The 23,186-nt window shown below is 41.1% G+C and overlaps 1 gene segment (V, D, J or C); it reads left to right on the plus strand.

Annotated features, from left to right (window-relative positions):
• Window positions 1-10,958: 10,958 nt before the first annotated feature.
• LOC140498819 (immunoglobulin lambda variable 4-60-like) lies at window positions 10,959-11,525 on the plus strand. The segment is given in 2 exon segments: window positions 10,959-11,047; window positions 11,179-11,525. Coding segments are annotated over 2 exon segments (393 nt in total).
• The last annotated feature ends 11,661 nt before the right edge of the window (window positions 11,526-23,186 follow it).

A 23,186-nucleotide genomic window follows, 5' to 3' on the forward strand; every position in this document is an offset into this window, starting at 1 on the left:
ACATTTTTCATCTTTTTGAGGCTTTCTTATTGTTTTGAATCATTGTACTACTGGGAACAGTTAAGTAATTCAACGCTGATCATTATATAATGTTACTGTTATTGTGTACAGTGTTCTCCTGCTTAAGCTCCCTTCACTTTGTCTCAGTTCATGTAAGTCTTTCCAGGTTTTTCTGAAATAGTCAAGCTCATCATTTCTTATCACACAATAGTACTCCATAATAATTATACACCACATCTTCTTCAGCTATTCCCCAGTTCATAGTCAGCCCCTCAATTTCCAATTCTTTGACATCACAAAAGAGCTGCTAATATATTTGTCTACATATGGCATTTATTCTCTTTTCTTGATCTCTTTGAGATATATATTTAATAATGGTGTTGATGGGTCAATGGGTATGAACAGTTTTATAGATTTTGGCCATAGTTCCAAATTGCTCTACGGAATGGTTGGATCAGTTCACAACTCCACCAAGAGTGCATTAATTAGTGTCCCGGTTTTCCCGCATCCTCTCTAATATTGATCATGTCTCTTTTCTACTATGTTAGCCAATCTAATATATGTGAGGCATACATCAGAGTTGCCTTAATTTACATTTTCAAATCAATAGTTATGCAAAGCAGGGGTGGAAACCTGTGGCCTAGAAGCCAAAAGTAATGACAATGAGATTAAAGATGTCCCCCACTTATTAATGGGCTTGTCCGTTAAAGGGAATTTGATTAGGGGAGATTTGTAGGCAGACTCAAGCCTTTTGTTAACGATGTACAGGTTCTCAAGGACGGTGTTGCCTTCTGTCTCTGACAAGTGTATAAAAACTCTGGGCTAAGATTTTACTTTGGAGTTTATTCATTAGAAGTGTTTGTTTGGACAGACAAGACTCGAGGTAACAGCTAAGAACCCCCTCCCCTGGGTTTGAAAACCCAGGTGTTGGTTCTTCTTTCTCTTGTAACTGTGAATGGATGGTCAGACAGTTTTCTGGCTGTTAATCTGTGATGTATGTATTATTTACTATCAGACAATTGGAAGCCCTGTCTCTCCCCTTGTATGTTGGGCTACAAGGTAAAGTTTTTACAATTATAGAGTAAGTGGGGGGAAGTGAAAGGGAATGAGTGAACCTTGATTCCATCAGATTTGGATTAAGCAGGAAGTAATATGCACACTCAAGTGGCTATGAAAATATATCATATCCCAAAGCAGAGGGGAAAGGGATGAGAGAGGGGGAGATGATAGAAGGAAGGGCAAATTGGAGGGGGATAATCAGAAGAATCCTTGAGAAGGGAGGTGGTTAAAAGAGAGGATAGAACAAATGGGGGATGGGATAGGATGAAAGGATGTTTTTCACAATATGTCTATGATAGAATGGTTTTGCATGACTGCACATGCATAATGTACATTGAATTACTTACCTTCTCAATGGGGGTGAGTGCAGAGGTATAAAGAGAGAGAATTTGGAACTCAAATTTTAAAAATGAATGTTAAAAATTGTTGTTACGTGCAACTGGGAATTGAGATATATAGGCAAAGGGATATGTAAATCTATTTTGCCAAAAGGAAAACAGAAGGGAAGGGGATAAAGAGCGTGTGATGATATAAGGAAGGGCAGATTGATGAAACGGTAATCAGACTGCACAGCATCTTGGGGTGGGGGAAAGGGAAAAATGAGGAGAAAAGTTGGAATTCAAAATCTTATGGAAGTGAATGTTGAAAACTAAAAGTAAATTAAATAAATAAATAAATGAAATTTAAACAAAAGAACGGCTGCCTTGTGGAACAAGTCAGCAGAGGAGAAATGAAAATGACTTTGCAATCTGACATTTGAATTGGAATTTGGAATTGACATGGAATTTGAAGAAACAGGTGATTCTTTCTGTCTCTAAAGACAATTTTCTCCTCCTGTGCTTCAAGTGAGGAGAATATATCTGATCTTATTTATTCTACTCAAAGAAGCTGCAGTGCATGAAGTCTTAGTTCTTCCAGCAGTTGGCAGTGAATTCAGTCAGTATATACCCACAATGGTTCCCCTTTACCTCTAGGATTTCTGTCCATTTCTTTTTTAATATTGGGTATCTCACTGCTAGATAAAAGAAAGCCAAAACAAGTAAATTAACTGCTGTGAGTAAGCACCATTACTTGAAGATAGTGTGGAATTTAGGCTCAGCAAGTCATAAATTTTAAAATAAAGTGTCAGCTTATATGGTTCCTATTGGAAGACAATTGAAATCCAAGCCACAATAGGTCTGGGTCCAGGTTCTCCATCTGCTGATATTCCCATGCAAAATGACCTTGTAGCAAGCACAAAGTGATACAGAAGGAAAAAAAAGAACTCACAGAGAATTTTAATTTGAATCTTCACATTCAACACAAGATACAGTCATACACATATAATTTTTGACTGATGCTGGAAGACAAGGGCAAGCAGAAGAGACAGGAGGGGAAATGCAACTGGGCTCTTCCATCCCTGGCAACCAACCTTGTGCTGAATTGGGGGAGTCTCTTACCTACCTTACTACATATGCTACATTTGAATAACAGTGTGATAGTTAATACTATTCTTTGCCAAAGACTGAGACCTAAATGAATATGGACTGACCCCATAATGGTGTTATACCTTCTTCAATACCAAATCCAAAGACTTTACTTCTGATCTCGAAACAGATGGAGATCATGACTACACTGACAAGCTTCCCTTCTCTCAATGACCACCTTGTATTAATAAAGAGGAGCAGAGAAGATGAGAAAATATGGGGTTAGACAAGGTTGAGTGGTTAAGGCAAAGTCTCCATGAGGAACTTGCCCTTGAATTAAAACGTGTTTGTAAAATTTTTATCATTCTGAAAGCAAATCACACAGAAGATAGAAGATGATGATTCCTCATTTTTTCCTACTCCTTTCTCTCCAGACAGGATACCTTCACGATGTAAACCACAAGGCTTCGCAACTTACCGTTGCATTTTAGAAACAGTTTTACCTTTGTAGATTTCAAAATGAATTTCTAAGGAAATAAAATATGATAAGGTTAACGATACATTGCTTTACACAAAGGAGTCAACGGTTTTCAGAAATATAGTGAACAGCACCACACTTACTTCTCTGGGTTAGCACATCTGCAGCCATCAACACTGAACTGACAAAAATAATGGGGAAATTCAAGGGCTGTGAAATGGAAAATGAGAATTCTAGAGTTCACCAGCAGGACAGTTCATCCATCTCTAAGAAGGCAGCATTTAACTCCATCAAAATGAAGACTAAGTGATACTTAGAGAGATATCATATTCCTAGCTCAATAAAAAGGAAGAAGAAATTCAGTTTTTACAAATAATTGGTGGACCTGAAAATGATGATGACAAAAAGAGCTAGGACAGCAACTCTCAAGAAACTATCAAAGAAAACTGCCCTGAGGTCTTAGAACCAGAGGGTGAAATAGTCATTGAATGAATCCACCAATTACTTTCTAAAAGAGACCCCAAATTGAAAACATTAAGGAATAATTCAAGCCAAATTCCAGAATTAACAGGGCAAGGAGGAAGTACAGCAAGCAACCACAACGAAACAATGTAAACATCATGGAACCAAGTTTAGTACTATGCAGGACCTTTCAGCTTCTATATTAAAAGATCAGAGGGCAGTGGAAATGATATTTCATAAAACAAAGCAACTCGGATTACAATGAAACATCAACCAGTCAGTGAAATTGAGCATAATCATTCAAGGAAGGAAATGGACATTTTATGAAATAAGGGACTTCCAAACCTTCCTGATGAAAAACCAGAGCTTAACAGAAAATTTTATTTTCAAAAGCAAGACTCAGGAGTGGTATATAAAGGTAAACATAAAAGGAAAAAAAAAACCCAACATGATATTCAATAAGGGAACATTGTTTACATCCCAAAAGGGAAGATGAGATTTAGAAGGGACATACATAGACAAAGGGCACCCTTTTAACCAGCAATACCACTTTTGTGTCTGTACCACAAAGACATCATAAAAATAGGAAAAGGACCCACATGTACAAAAATATTTAAAGAAGTTTTCTGTGGTGCCAAAGAATTGGAAAGTGAAGGGATGCCTTTCATGGTTGAACAAGATGTGATATATGAATGTAGTGGAATAGGATTGTTCTGTAAGGAATGATGAGCAGGTGAACTTCAGAAAAACATGGAAAGACTTGCACGAACTGGTACAAAGTGAAGTAACCAGAACCAGGAGAACATTGTTTACAGAAACAACCACATTGTGCAATGACTGATTTTGATACACTTATCTCTTCACAGCAATGCAATAACCTAAGACAACTCTAAAAGACAAATGAGGGAAAATGATGTTCACATCCAGAGAAAACTGTGGAGTTTAAATGCAGATTGAAACTAATAATTTCCTCTCTCTCTATTTTCTCTTTCTTCTTTCCCATGATTTCTCCTATTCATTCCAATTCTTCTAATACATATTACATGGTATCTCTGGGTGGTGAGAGGGGAGAGAGGTGGAGAAAATTTGGAAGTAATGATCTAATGGATGTGAATACTGAAAATTAAAAATAATTTTTAAAAGAATATAAGTTCCTTAAAAAATACTATTTGTCGGATGGGATGACTTTAATAGAGGAGGAGGGGAAGAGGGAGAGAGTCTCGGGGTACTATGGGATTCATGGGAAACAGAAAACCTCAAGAAAGCTTATTTTTAAATGATAAGAGAAATAAGCATAAAAAAAATTGAAAGTGTCGATATTGGATGAGTTTTCCATTCATCCTGTGGACTCCTGGATTTCTTTCAGTCATATTTTACTGAATCTACTTAAGATGAGCTGATATTCTCATCTCTTTTTCTATCACAAAAGGCAGTCTTTGTTTTCCCCCACAAAAACAATAAATGTAAAAGAGCAGCAAGATAGAGATTTGTCCTCAAATGGATTCTATCTGAACTGCATCATGAAGGATGAGAACAAGGTAACTATTAAAATAACAGTAACATAGTAAAATAAAAGTAACAAAATAAGATCAATATTAATAGCACTCTCCAAATTGAACTTATTTTCCATATCAAGGTGGGAGGATGAAGAAAGCTAGGAATGACAAAGACAAGGTGAGTTAATGAAAGTAATACATGGGGTGAGAAATTTGTGTGACTGAAGATAGCTCTGGTGGCTGTGAATATCTCCCAGGAAGCCAGAAATGGTGGTTCTCAGGTTGTGGAGATGTCACTGTTTCAGTTAGTAACCTGAGTCACTGGGATGCAACTGTTCCTCTGAATCTCGGAAACTGAAGGGGTTCCTCAATTTTGTAGGATGACCATACAAGCCGTTATGATCATCAGCATATCAGGGAGGATGATAGAGTTTTGATCTCTTCTTTGTGTTCTGATACCAAAAAGTGCAAATGTGCTTTGGAACAAAACAAAGAGCCAACCCATTGTCTCCTGCTGGAAAAGCTTCAGTGCAGATGGTTCTGAAGTCCAAAGTTGGCAAACCATGTAGGCATAAGAAAGAGGCTGAAGACATGGGCACTCTTATAATACACTAACACTACTTAATTTTACTTTTTGTACAAATAGTATTGAGATTTATTCCTTTTTTGAATAATACATATTTTTCCCAAATATATGCAAAATCATTTTTAATATTCATTTATTTTTAATTTTGAGGTCTAAATTCTCAGTTTTTCTTTTTCTTCCCCACTCCCTGAGATGACAATCAATTTGATATAGTTTATATATGTGAAATTATGCCAAATATTTGTCAATATTAATCATGTTCTGATATTAAACACAGACCAAGCAAAACAAAATAAAAGACTGTAAAAAAATAAAGTGAAAATTGCATATTTTATTTGCATTAAGACTTCATTAATTTTTTTTTTCTCCAGAGGTAGACACCATTTTTTAACGTGAGTCCTCGAAGATTCTCTTGGATCACTGTACTGCTGGGAATAACTAAGTCATTCACAGCTCATCATTGTGTGATATTGCTATTATTGCCTACAATATTTTTCTGGTTCTGCTCAGTTCACTTTGTATCAGCTCATGTCAGTCTTTCCTGTTTTTTTCTGACATAATCCTGCTCATCATTTCTTATACTGCAGTAGTTTTCCATTAAAATCATATACCACACATTGCTCAGCTATTCCCCCATTGACATGCATCTCCTCAATTTCCAATTCTATCTCAACACTAAAAGAATTGCTATAAGTAGTGTTGTACATATAGGATCTTTACCTTTTTTGACCTCTCTGAGCTACAGCTGTAGTAGTGGTATTGCTGTGTCAAAGGGTATGCACAGTTTTATATTCTTTTGACCACAGTTCCTAATAAATGTCTGGAATGGTCAAATCAGTTCACAGCTTCCCTAACACTGCACTAGTGTCCCAATTTTCCCACACTCTTTTCAATATTTATCATTTTTCTTTTCTATCATATTAGACAATCTGATCGGTGTGAGGGGTGATGTCTTTTGATTTGCACATAAATTAGATTTAAGAGAGGCAGAGTTGCATGAAGTTGTCAACCTCACTCTCTCTTCCAAAATCATCACAATCCAGTGTCAGGACAGAATCAAGACAGCCGGAGATGGCTCAGGATGCAGTGGATGACTTTGGCATCTTCGGTGTCTAACCAAGCTCTAAGCACTCCACTTCATCTGCTTCAGCTGCCTTCATGGCCGTTGGAACAAATTGTTCTTATCTGACCATTTGACCAGGAGAAGTCTTCATATACTTCAGTTAGACACTCGCCTAACTCACTAATGGGTCTGATACCTTTTGATTACCCTAAAACTGGTTTAGCCCATCTACCTGAAGAGTTTACCAGGGTATGGCCTTTGTGCATGCAATAGCTCCTTGGAGCCACAGGTAAGAGTGGGATGGAACAGGTGGACACCAAAGGTGGAAAGATCCCTCACAAGGGCTTGGCAGCCATCACACCAAAGCTACTGGTCCTTCCTGAATACACCCTGTTCCCAACAACTCCAGGAGAAATGTCAGAAGCAGAACAGAGGTGTATGTACAACGTTTGTAGATCTAACCAAGTCCTTTGACACTGTGAGTCATGAGGGCTTATGGAAAATTATGTCAAAATTTGGTTTCCTAGAAATGCTCATCAGTATCACACTTCAGTTTCATGATGGCATGTTAACCCAGGTTGGGGACAGTGGACCTTGTTCTGGTGCCTTCCCAGTCAACACTGGAGTGGAACAGGGCTGTGTGCTTGCTCCCATGCTTTTTAACATGATGTGTTCAGCCACGTCATCAAATGCTTTCAGTGAGGATTAACACGACCTTCAGTTCAACTATAAGATCTTCAATTTAAAAAGGATACAAGCCAAGACCAAAGTGAAGAGTATTAGTGCATGATTTTGTGTTTGCAGATGATTATGCACTCAGTGCAGCCACTGAAGCTGGGATGCCAAAAAGTATGGATCAATTCACTTCTGTCTATGTTAATTTGGCCTAATAATCAACACCCAGAAAACACGGTGCTCTTTCAGCCACCATCACATCATCCATACATGGAACCATCAGTTACAACCAATGCAGAGGTTCCGAATGCTGTGGATAAGTTCACATACCTTGGTAGTGTACTTTCCAAGGATGTACACACTGACCATGAAGTTGACAAATGCATTGCCAGAGCTAACTCAGCGTTTGGGAGGCTCTGAAGAAAAGTTTGGGAGAGAAGAAGTATTAGAATGACTACCAAACTGAAGATCTACAGAGCCGATCTCATTGCTGTAGGCCTGTGAAACATGAACAGTCTACCAGTGCCATGCCAGGAAACTGAATTGCTTCCATTTGAACTGTCTTGTGAAGATTCTGAAGATGACTTGGAAGAATAAAGTGCCAGAAACTGAGGTCCTTGCTTGAACTAAACAGCCAAGCATTCAAACTGTGCTTCCAAAAGCACAACTACTATGGCTTGGCCACGTTGTTCAAACACAAAATGTGTACTTGCCAAAAAGGCTATTTTATGGAACTCCCACAGGGCGAGCAATCATATTGTGGTCAGAAGAAGTGATACAAGGACACCCTCAAGGTCTCTCCCCAGAACTTTGGATCTGATTGTGCAACATGGGAGAGACTGTCACAGGACTGCTCAGCAAGGCATGCCCACATCAGAAAAGGTACTGTACACTATGAGCAAAGCAAAATTGAAACAGGAAAAAGGAAAAATAGGGTGCAGAGTTTTGTAGTAACCTTCCCAAATGTTCACAGAGACTACCTGCGCTAAATCTGTGATAGAGCATTCTGAGCTTGTATTGTTCTGATCAACCACAGTCAGAAACACTGAAACTTCATTTATCAAGGTGATGTCATTTTGGACCTCTTCAAGAATGAAGGACAGCAACCAGGTGTGAGGAGTACCTCAGATTTATTTCAATTTGCATTTCTCTAATCAACAGTTTTTTAAAGAATTTTTATATGACCATTGATAGCTTTGATTTCTTTTTCTGAAAAACGTTTGTGCATATCGTTTGACCATTGATGACGTAGGGAATGCCTTGTATTTTTACATATTTTACCCAGTCCTCTATATGTTTGAGAAATAGGGTCTATGTCAGAAATATTCGTTGCAAAAAAAAAAATTTCCTAGCTTTCTGCTTCCCTTCTGTCCTTGGTTGCGTTGATTTTGTTTATACAAAAATATTTTAATTTAATGTAATGAAAAAGCTTGGTTTTACATCACATAATATTTTCTTGTAAATATTTCTGATGTGGGTATATTTTTTAAGGGTCAAGTAACTTTCCTCGTCATTATTCCTTGGAATGATTGGACCTTCAACGAAATCAGTGCAGTGGAGTCATACATCATGCCAGGATATTTAATTTATTTATTAAATTAATTATTTATTGATTGGTTGTTTATTATTTATTAATTGATAAGGAGAATTTCGTGAAATTCTAAGCAGCCAGTATGCCTAAGGAAAAGATAAAGTGTTGGCTATGCCAAGCAAGTCAAACCACTGCTGCTGCACTGATCACCTTCTCCTCATAGACACTAAAGGAGACAGTAGAAAACCTGAACACAGCAACTAGGGAACAGTAGTGTTTCATGAAACATCATACCAACTGACAGACAAAACTACACAACTCTCCTTAAGGAGAGAGATCACTTTAGACAAATGACTCACTTACCTCAGTAACAGCAGCAACATCTGCTTACCAGCTGCCGGAAAAATCCTGACAACCACAAGCGAACAAACAGCAGCAGCATCCCTCAAACAAAGGATACTCTTCCTAAGTCAGTCATCACAGCCATTATCTATGGGGCTAACGCCTGGGAAAGAGGGTCAGCCATCCTGAGCAACTATCAAGCAACTGCTACCCACAGTTCACAGAACACAACCTGGAAGAAAGTATTAAGTGTACCACGATTTGGGAAAGAAAAGAACTAGCATGTGCCAAGCAGGTCAAACAACTAGAATCAATTTGACTTCTCAGTTCCCTAGGGTCATAAGAAAAATAGTGCTGAATTTTGAACTCTAAAGCTAAAAGAATAGCAATGCTCCCGGCAAATGATCCATAGTCATAAAGTTCAGATACAATCTTGTGGAGATACAGCTTGGCAACTACTCCTGCAGGTACTGCAGTCACAACTGAGGAAGGCACAGAAAAGTGCCTCTGGTCCCCAAAGGCTTCAGCTCTCTGAAGTGATTCCGACCACAAAGAAATATTATTTTAGCAGTACAAATGAAGGTAAAGAAGATTCATGACCCTCTGATTTGCTGCTACATCTTCAAGACTATGGGATCTTTCCATCTGACCTAAAGTTGAAATCCCACAGAAGAAAGGGAGCTCCTTGAGAACAAGGACTGGCTTTATTTTTCAGTTGGATCCCCAGTGTTCAACAGGGTACTATCACAGTAAGCACTAAACAATGAATTTGATGTCCATTCATTCCTTAAGTGTATTAGCAGATCCCTATGGTAGAGGTGGGAAAGGTAAAGACTTTTTCATCCGTCTGTCCAACAAGATTCTCCTTGTTTACTCAGATGTCCTGAGTCACCTTGAAGGCGTTCCTCACTTTTAAAGACTGATAGGATCATTACTTGGAGAAGTTTCCTCTCTGTATGTGTTGATGACATCATACCCCTTGGGAAAACTCAGAAAGAACATGAGGAAAGATGTTGTAAGTGTAAGATCAGCCGGAAAAAATGGATAATTACTTTCAATGGATAATCCATAGAGCTGTACATATACTCTTATGCATTTGGCAACACTATATCACAAGGAGGGGTGAACATGTGCCCAGTGTGGACAGAAATGACCCTGACTTCACTACATACAAACACCCTTTGAGGTCTCAGGACTTTGGTCCAATTTCTTCAGCACACATTGAAAGGTGTGGTGCTGTCAGCAAACCACTAGGTGTCCTCACTTGAACATATGTAACTGAAGAGTAATGAAGCAGAAGAAGCCAAATTGGAGAGTAAGAGAAAAGCCAGTTCTCAGGACTTGGTCCTCTCCACACATAGGCACCAAGGCTCTCCTCTGCTGAGCTAATCTATCCTTTTGTCCTGTGAACAAAAACTGGCTTGGAGGTCTGGTGAGCTTCAAGCAAGGGTCTCATTCTGCCTGGGCTCCTCTGAAGTTGGCTAAGGTGTGGTAGATTGAGGACCTACAGTCAGGAGGTGGCACTATGGGACTGGTTTGAGACTCGTAGTAATGAGATGGGGAACCTGGAGGTTTGAGGGGGCATCAGCCCAGCTGGCTGTGTGTGTGTGTGGCTGCTCTAACTCTCAAAATCACTCATGAATGTCATCTTTGCTGGGCTGGGACAAGAAATCCCAACACCCCATGCTTTCTCTGTGAAAGACATGCCCTGCTCATGGACCTGTGACCCCAGAGGTGTGACATAGGGGTGGTTAAAAGAAGTCTGCCTAAGGCAGAGATTTGAATTCAGCCCCTCCCACCCAAAACCCAACCCAGGCTTCAGGAAGAGGATAAGAGGGACTTGGAAGAGGCCAGGCCTAGCTGTGTGCTCTTGGGGAGCAGAGATCTTAGGCTCCTCTGCACCATGGCCTGGCTTCCTGTCTGTCTCTTACTGCTCACTGTGTGCTCAGGTCAGGGCTATGCTCAGAAACCTCCTTGTTCTGCTCCCTCATTCCTGCCCTTGGCCTCTCTGCTGAGAATCTCCAAGCAGCTTCTCCCTTTCTCCTTATTCTAGGGCATTAATGTGTGTCTCTATTTCTAGGTTCCTTCTCCCAGGATGTGCTGACACAGTCATCCTCCATGTCTGCATCCTTGGGAGCCACAGCCAAACTCACCTGCACCCTCAGCAGTCAGCATAAAAGCAAGGCTATAAATTGGATCCAGCAGAGCCCAGGAAAGGCCCCTCGGTATCTCATGTATATCAGCAGCAGTGGAAGTGTAAGCAAAGGTGAGGGGATCCCTGATCGCTTCTCTGGCTCTGGCTCTGGTGCGGACAGATACTTGACCATCAGCAACCTCCAGCCCGAGGATGAAGCCGATTACTACTGTGGCACATATTATGGCTCTGGTAATACCTATCACACAGTGATACACTCAGCAAAGAAGTGAAACAAAAACCTCCCCTGCCAACCAGGCCCAGCTGCACATCTGACCCCAGGTTTCTGACACTCTCTGATCTGTCAGGGCTGTGTCAAGTCTTTCTGTTTCTTTCCTTCTCTGTCTTTATTTCCCTGAATCTGTCTTTAGGTCTGTCTATCTGTTTCAGTAGAGAAAATTACATGATGTGCTTGAGTTCACACACAGAGTAAGTGATTGAACTTGACCTTGAACCCAGATTTTGACCTCAGGATCAATATTTTCTCCTATGTCCTACATGTGGACTCTGAGGTGACTGAGTCCAGGAGGGCTTTAGCTGAGCCTTAGTATAGACGTGAAATTCAGTACACTTGAAAGACACACACCTCTTATTCCTAGAGAGCTCAACAGTTACCACATGCAGATAGCCGCCCTGAGTGAAACAAGGCTGGCACATGAATATCACCTTACCAATGTCAACGCTAGATGCACATCTTTCTGTGTGCCCACAGGGATGTGGAGAGCCCTGACCTGGGCATGGGTGTTTGAATCTACATGAATCTAGTCAACAAGCTTGTGTGCCTCTCGGAAGGACTGAATCAGGGTCAGCTTATGACAATGAGATTTGCAGAAAAGCACTGAGCCACAGTCATCAGCGTCTATGCTCACACCATGATAAACCTTGATGATATGAAGAAACAATTTATGAAAACGTGGAGACCTGGATCATGAAAAAGAATGAGCTTGTAACTGGGTGACTTTAACTCCAGTGTAATCTCAGACTGACAGACATAGCAGAGATTCCGTATTGGAAGGGAGTCAGCAAAAGAAATAGCAAGGGACACTAACTATTGAAGAGTTTTCATCTCATGACCTTCTCATCACCAACACTCGCTTCTGTTTACATAAATACTCGAAAAATTCATGGATTAATCCTCACAGCAAATATGGGCATTGAATGGACTATATCACTGTAAGGAGAAATCGTAGGATGGGACAGAGATGAGGGTGAAGTGCGGGACAGAGTGCTGGAGTAATCATAGACATTCTCTTCAAGGTAAACTTTGCATTCAACAAAAGCAGCAACTTCAAGAATGAAAAAAGCTACCAGAAGACATATTGTCTACAAATTGGAGAGCTTCTCTGTGCCCAAATAGTTAGCCCCTGATTTGTAGGTAAAATTGAGTCAATGCACTGTTGGTAAGAGAGAAGCAGAAAAGGAGTGGGAACCTCTCAGAGATTTGATGTACAGCACCACATTTGTACATCTGTGTCAGAACACTCTCAAACATCAGGATTGGTTTGATAAAAATGATGGAGAAACTTAAAAGCTGCTAAATGGAAAAAATGAGAACTCTACAAGGTCTACCAGCAGCACAGCCAATCCATCTCTAAAAGGCAGCATTTAAATCTACAGAGCTGATATTAAAAATCCAAGCATTTTAACAATGTCCTAAAGGAAAATGGACCAAAGACATGTGGTTCATCCCAATTACAGAGTGTTGATGCTTTCACACTGATCAGTGATAAGGGCATGATTCTGACGCGAAGGATTTCCATGGTGCTCTCAACAGACCTTCATCAACCAATGCTGAAGCCATTGACCATTTTCATCAGGTTGAAGTCAATCCCTCTCTACTGAACTTCCACCTGAAACAGAAGTATTGAATGTCATTAATTTCTTCTTGTGTGGCAAAATGCCTGCTGCTGAATCTATTCTAGCTGAGGTTTACAAGACAGGGGGTTCAGAGCTCATACAAAAGGTGACTGTGATGTTCTGGATTATATAGCAAGAGGTTATCCCCAGGAGTTCAAGCATGTCTCCACTGTCCTCTATTAAGGAAAAGGAAACAACGTGTCCTGTGACTCACAGAAAGGTTTTATTCTCTTAGTCACTGCTGGCAAGATTCTTGCTAGAGGCCTTCTTAACTGACTGATTCTTCACCTGGAAGACAGCTATCTTCCTGAGAGTTAGTTGGGCTTCAGAAAGGATGAAAAAGACAAGTTGATTGCTGCCCAACAACTGCAGGAGAAATCCTGGGTTCAAAACAGTGGTCTGTACACAATGTTCATTGATCTAACAAAGGCCTTTGAGACTACCAGTCACAATGACTTCTGAAAGAAATTTGGTGGCTCAGAGAAGTATCCTATGACAATTTGACAAAGCCATGCTTGTACAGGTTTTGGATAATGAACAATTCAAACCTTCCCAGTCACCAAGCAGGGTGATATGATTTCTCCCATACTTTTTAGCATGATGTCTTCAGCAATGTGGTCAGATACCTTCAACAAGGACCAAAACAGCATGAAGGTCAATTACAATGTTTAAAGGAAATTTAACTTGAAAGTACAAGGATTCAAGGCAAGATTAAAGTGGAAGAGGAGTTCATGTTTGATTTGTTCACAAATGGTTGTGCAGACTCTCAAGCAGAGATGCAACAAAGTATGGGACAATTCTATGTCATTTGTGTTAATGTTGGCTTAACAATTAACATGGAGAAAACAGAGGTTCTCTAGCAGGTAGCATTACACCACCCATACATGGAACCATCAATTACAGCAAATGGAGAAATTTTAAATGCTACAGAGAAGTTCACATACCTTGGCAGTATACCTTCCAGGAATGTCCACATGGATGAGAAAGTTGACCCATAAGGGAATAACCAACTCTCATACTCATCGTGGAAAACAAGAAATAACAAAAGCAAAGAAATAATAGGTGAACTCCTATTCCAAAAGAAATTTCTTGGCCTCCCACAGGGAAGGTCTGAGTTTCCACCTTGTCCTGCACATCCCTCCACACACACCCAAAAGGAGGAATAATAAGAACCCTAGATTCTCTTTGGATGAGGACATCATGCAAATTCTCATAAGCTCTGAATTTTGAGCCAGTATAAAGGTTTCACCTTCACCACTTTGCCAGAGAAGGGAACCAGTAAAAGAATTTGGACACAGGCTCCAATTAGGAGAGAGACTTGGCCATTACACCTCCTCTGGTCATTGACGGAGGAGGTTCCCCAAGGTCATACACAAAAGTTGCATATTTGCCTTTTCACCCCCTTATGTTCTATAAGGGGCTGTGGCTACAGGCAATGATCACCCTATATGGTGCAGTTAGAGTCAGTGAATAGGGAAGTGAACCACACATGGGAGGAAAGAGGAAAAAGAAACCTGAGAGTAATGTTCTCACACTTAGTTGAGAGATTGTTCAACGACGCCTAATGAATGCCCAAAGAATTGCTGCCCAGGCATCTATCAGGGGACAGGGTAAACCCTCATTCCACTTATTAACATGAAGATTCTCTCCCCTCTTAATGCCCTACTTGAAGCAGGTATTGCTTGAATGTTGTCTTGTATTCCTGAAGCCAAGTCCTGTGCCTGGATCAGAGAGGAGGACTATATAGATGTTCCATTGATTCCTTGATTGGCTGAACAGCCAGGACAGTGTGACTTCTGAGAGTGTGCAAGGAAGAACAAAGGATGCCTGGGACCCCAGGCAGAAGGACCCCTCCTCCTCCATGTGGTGCTGAGAGATGACAAGCCAGAGAGGAAAAGGGATAAAGTCCTAGAATAAGGAACCCGGGGTTTCCAATAGACTCTGCACTTTATCAGGCTGTGACCAGAAGGGAGGAGCTGGGCTCTGTGAAGGTTTGTTTTATGGTTCAGAGAAGGGGAACCTGTGCCAAATGAGAAGGTAAGATTTCTGATTATGGACCACAGGCATGAATGCCTCTCTGCTGCCCGAGTATTGTGAATGCAAGGCCTCAGGTCAGAAGAATGGGTCATGGACCAGGGCTGCTCTAGGTGCGGTAGGTCAAGGGTTGACTCTGGCTTTGGATGCAGCCCCTATCTGGGGCCTCCCTCTGATTATGGATGAAAGATTTTGATAAAGGCAATGAGACAGCAAGAAGCCAAAAGTAAATGGAACAAAATGATTGAGGAAGATGTTCCCAGTCCACCCCTTCATGGAGGTGGGCGGGCCACAGGTGTCACTCATTACCCATGGGCCCAGATATTCTCAAGGTATTGATCAGTTGTGCTGACTTCTTTTTTCCTTTCTAAATCAGCACCTTGTGGGGTGGAGCCAAGATGGATGAATAAAGGTAGGGACTCCCCTGAGATCTCTCCAAAAATCTTTCAAATACCTTTTAAAATAACTCTAAACTATTTATAGAGTGGCAGAACCCACAAAAATAAAAAAAAGTGAAACAAACTTACAACCTCCATGATCAAGAGAAAAGGTTTGTGGGTCCTTTGATAGACAGGAGTACAGCCCAGAGCAGGCCATTCCACCAGAGACCCCGTCCCAGCAAAGCCAGAGGAGGCCTCAGAGAAATGAATCACCGGCAGCATTGGTGGTTTTCAGACTTTTCAGCACATAATCCCTAACGACAATTTACAAGGTCCACAGGAGGAGTCTCTTGGTCCTGGATGAGAAAGGAATGCAGTACACCACAAGTTGTGCCAGTCCAGCAGCAGTCCCAACAAACCAGAAGCAGGCCTTGGGAGTGATTGAATCAGCAGCAGCAGCTTATGGAGACCTGACTCCACAGGCTGAATGTTTGAAAGTCACCTATTTCGACTTCTTGGAGCTAACATGGCAGAGTAAGCAATAAGTTCTTCTCACCCTCACTTGATTGACCTTGAAAAGCCCAGAAAACACTGTCCCAGGAACATCCTGAATCATTGGACAACGTGGTAAGACTAATTATAGCAATCTCTTAGCTCTTGAGGCTACGGGGATCATCAGGAAAGATCCCTTTTCCAGTGGCTGAAGGGGATGAGTACAGGGCCAGACTCATCCAGTCAAGCCAGTAACAAGCCCCATCTCAGCTATCCAGTGAGAGGTGCTGAGCCCCAGGATGGTGAAGCAGGCAAACTGCAGCAGGAACCAACTCTGGAAAACATAACCACAATAACAAAAATAGAAATGATCATAATACATCTTTGATTTACCGCATCCAGTCCAACATTCTGTCCTTTCACGAACGTTGGGCCACGGATAAGAAAAAAATGCTACAGATTTCAAAATATTGATATTCCTATATTATGTGATGGTAAGCATTGGAACCCTCATATCTTTGCACAGCCAGGGGAACTGGCAGATGTCAGGCCAGTGAACCACCATGAGCACTGGAAAACAGAACTCCCACAACAGCCAAACCTAGGACTGCACTCTCTGACACTTCTTGCACTTGGGGCTTGGGGTCTGGTGACTGACTTTGTGTGCTGGATTCTGGAACCTTGCAGCTTCTACATTTAAAGATCAGAGAACAGGGAATGTTATAATTCATGATGCAAAAGAGCTTGGATTACAACCAAAGATCAACTAGTCCGTGAAACTGTACATAATCTATCAGAGGAGGAGACTGACTTTCAGTGAAATAGGAGACTTCCAAACCTTTCTGATGAAAAGGCCAGAGTTCAACAGAAAATCTATTTTTCAAATACAAGACACAAGAGAGACATAAATAGGTAAACAAGGGGGAGAAACATCTATTTAGTAAGGGCAAACTGTTTACATCCCTATGTGGAAAGATTATACTGGAAACTATTGAGAAATATATCTCTTAAAATATTTGAAGGGGACACAAATAGACAGAATGTATGAGTTTAAGTTGACTTTAATATGATGATATAAAACTGAATTAAGTGGTAAAAAGGAATTATAATGAGAAAAGAGGAAAGGGGGAGGCTGAAAAGGTATATTTACATCACATGAAGAAGAAGGGATAATTATATCACATGAAGAAGAAAAAATATCATATTGCAGTACAGGGAAAGAGGATGGCTTTCCAGAGTCTCCTCTGGACAAGGAGAACACTTCAAATCAATAACCTGAAAGTAAAATGGCACTTCAGAATATTAATTTTTTAGAGTCATAAGGCACCACAACCCTTGCAACCAGTGCCTCTTTAGGAAAATAACAGAAGATGTGGGCCTTCCTACAAATCTTTCATAATCAAACTCCCCTTAATGAGCAGGCCAATTAATGGGTGGGGAAGATCTTCCCATTAAGAAGAAAAATTTTATTAGCAATAAGGAAAAATCCATTATGAATACAGAAATGAAGTAGTATTATTACTAAACATATGTATCAAGTGGTATAGCATCCAGATTCTTAGAGAAGAAGCTGAGGGAGTTACAAGAAGAAATAGACAGCACACCTGTACTAATGGGGGCCTCAACTTCCCCCAATCAGAACAGGATAAATCAATCCACAAAATAAACAAGAAAGAAGTTAAGGAAGTGAATAGAATTTTAGAAAATTGAGATGTGGTAAACCTCTGGAGAAAACTGAATGGAGATAGAATGGACTAGACTTTTTTCTCAGCAGTACGTGGCATCTACACAAAAATTAACCATATACTAGGACATAAAATCCTGACAATCCAATGAAGAAAAGAAGAAATATTAAATGCATTATGTGCAGATCATGATGCAATAAAAACTATATTAATAAAAGGTTAAGACTAAGAATTGAAAACTAAATAATCTATTTTCAAAGAATGAGTCAGTCAAACAACAAATCACAGAAACAATAACTTCATCCAAGATAATGATAATAATAAGACAACACACCAAAACTTATTGGATGAAGCAAAAAAGTGGTTCTTAGGGGAAGATTTTTATTTCTGCGACTTCCCCTGACAGAACGTGCACATGGAAACAATTTGTCCCAATGGACACGAAATCTGCTGAAGCATTTGCTGTGGAGCACTTAGAACTTGAGTGTACCATGAAGATGCCAAAGTCATTGAATGCAACGCCAGAGATCACCAGTTCCTTGCCATTGAACTTTGATGATTCTGGAAGAATGAAGGCAATGACTTCCTGCAACTGTGCCTCACTTAAATTTAATGTATGCACAAGTCAAAAGACATTATCCTCTAATGTTAACATTTTTACCTACTTCAAAGTCCTGTGGTGACAGACAAAGGACAATGAAGTGGGTACAGATACACTAGGGTCTGTAGCCATGTCCTTGTAAACAGGTGGCCAAGGCAATACGGTCATACTCTCCCCAGTGAGAAGCAGAAGTAGGATTCAACAAACACCTGGGTGTCTCAGCAATCACTTTGAAGGCCTGTACTGCTCATTTCCTGATGTAAGAAAGGGGTCAGAAAAGGTACCATACTACTTGTCTGTTTCACATAACTTAACTCTGGGCTGCTGACCATAGCATCTTGGGTTTCTACTTTGTGGTTGGAACACATGCACACACACACACACACACACACACACACACACACACACACACACCCCACACTACAAAAACTTTTGCCAAGATGGTTCCACTCACGATTGGACCATACAATGTGCACAGGCTTATGGACAACATGAAATACTGTAGACCTCAAAGACAAACAGTTGTTGTTGCTAGAGAAATCATTACGTTTCATATTCAAATAGCATCCTTGAATGAAGCAAAGCTGGCAAATAAAGAGCAGCTTACCAATGTCAGGGTTGAATATGTGTCTTTCTGATTGCAAACAGTGATGAGGAGATCCTTGAAGCTGGCATAGGTTTTGGAATGAAAAATGATCTAATCAGCAAACTTGCATTTCTGTCAAAATGAATGAATCAGGATGACCTTATGAAAGTGAGATTTCCACTTGCAGGAAAGCAGCAAGCCACCCTCAGCAGGGTATATGCACACACTGTGATGAACCTTCTGACATCAAAGAAAAATGTTATGAAAATCTGGAAACCTGTATACCCAAAGAGAACAAGCTACTAACTCTGGGTAACTAACAGAATAGGAAAAGATAATGAGACATAGCAGGAAGTCTTTGGTAGGAGCAGAGCAAGAAAAGACAACAGCAAGTCTTCCTACTGAAGACTTGTGCATTCCATGACATTCTCATCACCAACACCATTAACATAAGTACACTAAAACTTCATGGATTAATGCTCTCAACAATACTGGCATTGAATAGACTATGTCATGGTAAGGAGAAGTGATAGGAGGGGACCGTGATCAAGGCAATGTGTTTGCACAGAGTGCTGGACTAAACATAGACATCTTCTACCAGGTAAGACATTTGCATTGAACAAAAGCACTGGTCCCAAGGCAAGACGACTAGCCAAAGACTGAATGTCAGCAGATCAGAGCGCTTCTCCAAGCATGAATAGTCCATCTCTAACTTGGAGAGAAAAAGGAAACAACACACTGTTGACAAGAGTGGAATAGAAAAAGAGCGAGCAGCTTTCAGAGATTTGGTGGACAGCACTACATTTATTCCTCTATATCAGCACACTTGCAATCAAAATTGAGTTCATAAAAATGAGGAAGAAATTCAGAAGCCACTTAATGGAAAATGAGAATTGTATGGGCTTTACCAGGAGACCATTTCATCCTGGTTCAGTAAAGGGAGATGAATTTCAGTTGTGTATTGCTAGTAACTAGCCACAGTCATTTTTTCGTGTCCAGAGGTTATTTGTGGGCCAAGGACATGTGGTGCATCTCATCTACCCAGTGCTGATAGAGCCACAAGCATCAGTGATAAAGAAATGATGAGATGGGCTGAACCCTTCTGAAGGTCTCTTAAGGACATCAACAATCAATATTGATGTCATTCATTGCATACCTCAGGTAGAAGTCAGTTGCTATCTACCCAAACATCCAACTAGAGAAGCAGCTTTAAATGCCATTATGCTAATCTTATATGGCCAAGCAGCGGGTACTGATTCTATTCTAGTGGAGATTTACAAATCAGGCTTTCCACTCCTCATAAAAGTGCTGACTGAAATTTTCTGGGTAATATGGCAAAAGGAAATTGACCCTTAGAAATTCAAAGAACCCTCCATTGTCCACCTCTATAACCAAAAAAAAGAAAAAGAAAAAAGGAAATAGATTGTTCTGTGACTATCATAAGAGGATATCTCCCTCTTAGTCACTGCTGGCAAGAGAGTTGCCAGAGTCCTTCTTAATATGCTAATCCTTCATTTGGAAGATGGTCATGTACTCCAGGGACAGTGGGGCTTCAGAAAGTACTGAGGAACAGTTGATAAACTGCTTGCTTCAAGACAATTCTAATAGACTTGTGAAGAGCAACTCTGATGTTTGAATACAAAATTCATGAATCTGAGCAAGTTCTGTGATACTGACATTTGTGAGAAATTGCTGAGAGAAATTTATTAGTATTGTAAACTAGTTCCACAGAGGCATTCTTAATCTGGTTTCTGGATAATGAAGAATTTTCTCTCTCCTTCTCAGTCACCAAAGGAGCAAAGGAGTGATGTGTGCTTGCTCCAATCCTTTTGACCATGGTGTTTTCAGCAACATTGTTGGATACATTCAAATAGGGTGAAAATAGCTTCAAGTTGAGTTGCTGCTCAATCAAGGAGTGTAAATTTCTTGGTGACAAATAACTGAATTTGAGAATGCTAAAAGCCCAGATTAAAGTGGAGGGAGAGTTAGTACATCACTTTTTGTTCAGAGATAATAGCACACTCCACGAAGTCCCAGAGTCTAAGATGCAACAGAGTATGGGTGGAATGCCTAGTCCTTAGATGAATTTTGATCTGATAAAAGAGGTTCTCCACTACCAGCATTTTATCCATGTATGGAACCATCAGTTCCAACAAATGGAGAAATTTTAAATGCTGTGGATAAGTTCAGTTACCTTGGCAGTATACTTTCCAGGAATGTCCACATAAATGATGAAATTTACCGAAAAAGGAATAACCTACCTTAAAACTTGCCAGGCCTAGAGGCCTGTATTGGGCTACCCGAGTCTTTCTTACCTCACCTCCCGAGGTCTTCGGCTGGCCACGCCGGATGCACATATGAGAGAAAGGACGTTCCAGAGTCGAACAAGGGTTGAGCTTTATTTCAGGGTCTAGTTACAAGTGCAGGGGGGTCTTCCTTAGGAGGAAGAGGGGGAGATTTCCTAAGGAGGCTAGGATCTTAAGGGCTTGGAAATAGAAGTACAAGTGGGGAGAGAGGGGGAGGGGAGAGAGAAGAGAAGAGAAACGGTCCTCTTGGCTCCTCACGTGCTAAGAGAGCTTTCAGGCTTCCTCAATCCTACTTAACCTTCAGCCGCACAGTTTGCATCTAAATACCGTGCTGTTAGATAACAATAGTGTGCCCAGATCCGGGATGACCTCGAGGGCAGGGAGACTCCACCCATCACGTATCTCCCGGGGAGAGGCGGAAATACCCGAGCTAGCCAAGCTAGCTCAGTCTGACCTTCTCGAATCCCCGCTGTTCATGGAGGGCCTCGTAAGACTCTAAGATTTAGAAGTCCCACTTTTACCTGCCCGAGACTGTCCACACGGATTTGAGCTTCCAATCCTCACATTCCCCTTCTTTGTTTTGCGTGGAGCGCACCAGGCTCTAGAGCAAACAGTGGCTGGAGGCTGAGTGGATTAGGAAGGCCTTTAGCATATGAGTACCCTACAACAAGACTTCATTCACACAGAAATCTGCAGCTAGCACAACTGACAAAGGGAGGCATCAAATAAAACAAAGATGAAACTAAATGGCTGAGTTACAACAGGGGAAGTGCAATCAACTAATCCCAAAGCATATTTTAAGAGGAGCAGCTGGTGTAGGCGCCTTACATCACCACCCCCTCAGTCATGCAAATGGATCTCAACGGCCAAGCCTGAATGGCCAAGCCTGTGGTATTCAGGTGAAAAGTTGGTCACCCCTTCCCCCCCAATGTCCTGGGTTTGTGATATCAAAGTCCTCCTTCAGCCGGTGGAAAGAGATGCCTAGATGGGAAGCTGTCAGCAGCAGTGTCTGCGGTTGTGATGAGTGCTGCCTCCTCTCTGGGCAGCAAGGTTAAAGCTGTCAGCAGCAGGCTCAGGTGGTGTATGATCCTTCTCCGGGGTTTCCGGGCTCTCCTGAGTCTCTGCCGTCTCCGACATCGGTTCCCACCTACGGATCCTTCTAATGGGAATCCACGCATGACCTTTTCCTATGGAGACACAAACATACCCTGGACCCCATATTAGTATCTTATACGGACCTTTCCATTTCCCTGAGGCCATATCCTTTACCATGGCCCATGTGTCTTTATATCCAGCCTGGGTATTACTTTCCTTGCGGGGTTGTCTTGGAAAAGTCACAAAATGTCTCATAGCTGGAGTAGTATGTGAATTTCTTGAGATATGCAAAAAATTGTGTGTATACACAGCTGTATCAAGCTCTGATTGTGTTAGGCGACCTTTTCCCCTTCTTTGTTTAGCGAGGATCGCCTTCAAGGTGAGATTGGCCCTTTCCACTATGGCCTGGCCTTGTGGATTGTAGGGGATTCCTGTAACATGTCGAATCCCTAGATCGTGGAGGAAGTGTGTAAGGGTTTGAGAAGTACAGGCAGGGCCATTTATTTCTAAGGGTAAGCCTGAAACAGAAAAACAGTGCCAAAGATGTTGAATTACTTTAGCACTTGATTCACCTGGCTGTAAAGTCACCATAAGGAATCCGGACCATGTGTCAACTGTCACATGTATGCACTGGCCCTTAAGATGGGTGACATCCATTTGCCAAATTTCATTGGGTGCCAAGCCACGAGGATTGACACCCTGGTCTAGAGATGGGTGGAATGGGATACATTGGAGACAGCTCTTAACAATTTTTCTGGCCTGTTCCTGAGTTATCCCATATAATTTGCAGAGGGCTTCTGTGGCTAGGTGGAACCTATCATGAGCCTTTTGGGCTCTTTCTTGTGGTTCCACAGTGTG

Source organism: Notamacropus eugenii, chromosome 4, assembly GCF_028372415.1.
Source record: "Notamacropus eugenii isolate mMacEug1 chromosome 4, mMacEug1.pri_v2, whole genome shotgun sequence".
NCBI lineage: Eukaryota > Metazoa > Chordata > Mammalia > Diprotodontia > Macropodidae > Notamacropus > Notamacropus eugenii.